We start from the raw sequence: 4155 nt of genomic DNA, 5'->3' as shown, positions 1-4155 counted from the left end.
CTACAAAATGTAATACCTTGGAAAATGCAGTTTAATACTTTTTTTAATTCTTAATTTTCGCTAAATTGATTTATCAACTTTTAATACTTTTTAAGACCCCGCGGACACCCTGATGTATGTCTCATCAGATTGAATTGGAAATATGTGAAGATTTAAGCTGAAAAATATACTTTTCAGTAGGGAAGAATAGTATTAAAAAAATATTATCCAGATCATTAGTAGACACCTTAGACTAGAGAATTACATTTACGCAAGTTGAAACAACTAGTACTCAGTAAGTCAGTTTAGTTGATCATTCAGGTCCCGTTACTAGACAATCACAGTAATGTTCGATATGGTGCGATAGGGACAGTGAAAAAAAGTGGATTCTTTTTTTCATATACAATTCTAAAGTCACAGGTCACACCTACAACTCTACACTACTGGGTCTGTAAATTAGGTTTAACAGGTCAACAAGATGCAATGCTGTGAGCTCACAGTGTCAAGGCAGACGGCTGCCTGAAGGTCAGGAAGAAAGCCCACTTCTAGCAGGTGGAGAAGAAAATGTTGGTTCTCAATGCCATAAACCCGGTCCAGGAACAGAACCATAGCTGCCTTGTGGTCTGGGCAGAACACTGTGGATAGGTCAGGATCAACCACCAGACCATCTGCACAAACAAACACAAAGTAAAGACATATACACATATTTATAAATGGGTGCATGTAAATGTATCTATAGCAAGCCATGTGTGTGAATCTCTTATCCAGACAGGAAAATCAAACTGTGTCCCCAGTGTCGAAGGAGTTCATAATAAATCAATACAATCTGATTTGAATAGGCATTGATTGTAGACAAGTCCGGTGTCTGTGGTTTTATACAAGATGAATTGACTGTAGTGATTTGACCTTTAGACACAGAGGGAAACTGAAAGGCGATGCTGATGACTCCTTCGAGATCCTGAATGGGGATGAGCGACCTCAGGATGGCTCGAATGCGGATAGCTTCTCCTTTGCCTCCTTGAATCAACTGGATCAATAATTCAGAAGAAAACAATTGGTCAGCTGTTTGCAGATTAAAGAGGGATTCTCATGATGATACCGTCATAAAATAAAGAATATTTTAATGTACATATATTGTACAGCCAGTGCATGGAAGTACACTGGCTCTATGAAATGTAAGAGACACCTATTGTTGAGTTACTTCATATATTAAATCTTGCTGATATATTTCTTCCAAGTGTAATCTTAAAATGAGTCTTACCATTTACATTTATTTGCTTTTTGTTAACTTCTAAATGTTTTAATACATTTTACAAAACCTCTCAAAGCATTTTGGATAGCAGAAAATGTCCTCGTCTCCCTTTTGTTTGCAGTTCAATGACACCAATATAAATAAGGAAACTAAATGACATAGAAGAATACAGTATGGTGGTACAACTAATGTTATGGAGTTTTATCAGATGCATCATTGAGCAAAAAGAACAGTCAGGACTTTGGTCCTAGGTAAAAGCATAAACGGATTCTTCTTGTGTTTGTTTGGTTTGTTCTGGCTCATTATTGGAAAGGCAGTTTGCAGACTTTTTCCCATTAGTCTTTATTGTTTGAGACATCTGCAGATATTGATGTGGAAAAGCACTCACATGCATCTCTGGAGCACAGCGGCCCAGCAAGTCGATAAGGGCAGAGTAGAAGGTCATGATGGCGTGCCCCATGTGAATGAGGTCATCATTATTGTCCTGGACAACATCTCTGTTGGTGGGAAGAATCCGAACGGTCAAAAGCTTGTCCAAAAACTGAAATAATCATAAATCATCATTGTGTTATGATTGATTATCCCTAAATAAAGCAGCCCATTAGCGAGATAAGATCTTTTCTCCTACTTTCCAATGACATTCATATTTATTCAAAATTCTTCCCGTTACAATAAAAAAAAGGAGCAGATGTCCGCTCCCAACCCAAATAAATCTTGAACATCGCCTTTTAATAATAATCAGTGTCATTAAACTGTTACATTGTTGTTGTTAGCCTATTCAACCCGTATTTATCAAGGGAAGGCTGGCTGAACACAGAAGCTGCATTCCAGCCAAGAAATGCTCCAAAAAGCCTGAGAGGAAATGACTCCTGAGACTTATTATCAGAGGGCATAACAACAGTGCTGAACAGGGATATACCCAATACAATATTTCACTACACTTTGGTGGCTTTCAATGCTGTTAATCATTTACAAATAAAATGTGATGCAGTTAAACTGTCTGTGGTCCTTTCTACTGCAGACTTCTCAAAACAGTAAAGTATACATTAGACACTATTAGGTACACCATTAAACAAATTGACAGAATCTCATTCGTTTTGCACGCAGCATTATCAAATTGGTGATACCCAGTTTGGATAAATTAGGAAAAAAATCCTTTGGAGTACTACTAACAGTGCTCTGTTGGACTGGTAGGTGGTGCAAGCTCCGTCCATGGAAGGGTCCTCCGAGATCCTGATGGCTTCCTCCATTGCTGATAGGAGGCCGTTTCCCCCGTCCCCTCGCAGAGCGGGGCCAAAACACTCGGGCCGACGAATCAGCAGCCTCAACACCAGGTAAGCATTCTCCTCTACACTCTCACCTGTGGTTCCAGAAACACACAAGACAAAACAAAAAATTCATCCACAAAAAACACACTGGATGCTGCACTAGGTCAGAAACCAGAGGACACTGTGAGGTCCACTGTAGACGGACCACTTTNGATGGAAACTTTCCACGGGAATTAACGGGAATAAACTGGGAATTTTCTAAATTGAAGTTTGGCTCTTCATAGGGAACTTAAATAGAGTTGGGGAAAGTATATTTTAGCATAATCTTGACTAAAACAAACATACTTTCCCCAACTCTATTTAAGTTCCCTATGAAGAGCCAAACTTCAATTTAGAAAATTCCCAGTTTATTCCCGTTAATTCCCGTGGAAAGTTTCCATCTTTGAAAATTCCCGGAATTTTGCAAACCTAATCTCTTGGGATGAGGGCTTTGGGCGCTGACCCTTCTAGACTGTAAGAAAACCTCGCATTAAAAAAAAGAGTCCTCGAAGTTGAGTTCATTATTTAGTTCATTACCTCCCTCGCTCGTGCTCCATTTCTTCCTCTTTCACACTTTATTTCCTCCGTTTGCCGTTTTGCTCTAAGCTGAGTTGTCAGTAGCGTTTGAAGTCTTTTCTTTTTAAAGGGCTTCCTCCTGTCCTCATTTTTCTCTGCCTACTTCCTCACCAGCCCTGGATTGAGATGCCTTTGGTAGAGTTTGCAGTTTTGAGCTTCAGTAAAAGCTCACTACTTTATCAGATTCAGCCCTGATGGCGACTATTCATCACAAGATTAAACTGTTATTTTGTCCGATCTGTTAAGTCTTTCCCCACCTTAGCCCTACTGAATGCTCCTCTTGGCCATGTTAGTGCTGCCTGGACTTAAACAAACAGTCTCATGGAAAGACATCTTGACTCGGGGCAGATGCCATTTTCCTAACTTATATTAGTCATTTTATATCTATATTTTATGTTTGTTCACCAGCAGGCGTTCAGCAGCGTTTCCTCTTGACACCCGTAAAGCAATCATAGTACATAGAGATAATAACATCTCAAAGTAATAACCTTACCATCTGTGTCTATAATAACACACTTTTGCATCATCAAATCTGACATTTGTGGTATTTTCTGAGGTACAAAATAGAGTTTTTTGCATGAGTTTAATTTCATACCATCTGGAAAGAGTTGGAAATGTCAGATTTTACAAAGAATGTTACCAGTTTTCTACCAAGTCAATGACCTTTATAGTAGGATAAATAACTAGAACTCCACCTGATGATTATTAGTTGATCGGTGGGTGCCGCCTCAACACTTATGATTGATAGCAGGTTGATTTAAAGTGCTCTGAATTATGCAGCTGTCAACATTTTACAACTTCTTGACAAGCCAGTGTTTCTGTATTGTATCTCACTGATACATATAACAAAGTCTAAACTCTCCTCTACCACTAAAAGTGCTGCTAAAAGTGCATTGCGCACAGTGCTACCTCAATATCACATGGTCCTTTACTCAGGGTGTCCACGGGTCTTAAAAAGTATTAAAAGTTGATAAATCAATTTAGCGAAAATGAAGGCTATTAAAAATTATTAAACAGCATTTTCCAAGGTAGGCTAAATTA

General features: G+C 38.8%; 1 protein-coding gene across 1 annotated transcript in view; it reads left to right on the top strand.

The window, feature by feature from the left end:
• Nucleotides 1-4155, top strand: part of ryr2b (ryanodine receptor 2b (cardiac)) — a 192107-nt gene that overhangs the window by 37710 nt on the left and 150242 nt on the right. Inside the window, 3 exon segments of the mRNA XM_010793548.1 lie at nucleotides 1639-1730; nucleotides 2426-2565; nucleotides 3523-3568. Coding sequence (XP_010791850.1) covers nucleotides 1639-1730; nucleotides 2426-2565; nucleotides 3523-3568 — 278 coding nt within the window.

The sequence above is a fragment of the Notothenia coriiceps genome, unplaced genomic scaffold, assembly GCF_000735185.1.
Source record: "Notothenia coriiceps isolate Sejong01 unplaced genomic scaffold, NC01 NC01_scaffold00001922, whole genome shotgun sequence".
Lineage (NCBI taxonomy): Eukaryota > Metazoa > Chordata > Actinopteri > Perciformes > Nototheniidae > Notothenia > Notothenia coriiceps.
This window is presented reverse-complemented; position numbering and strand designations above follow the sequence as displayed.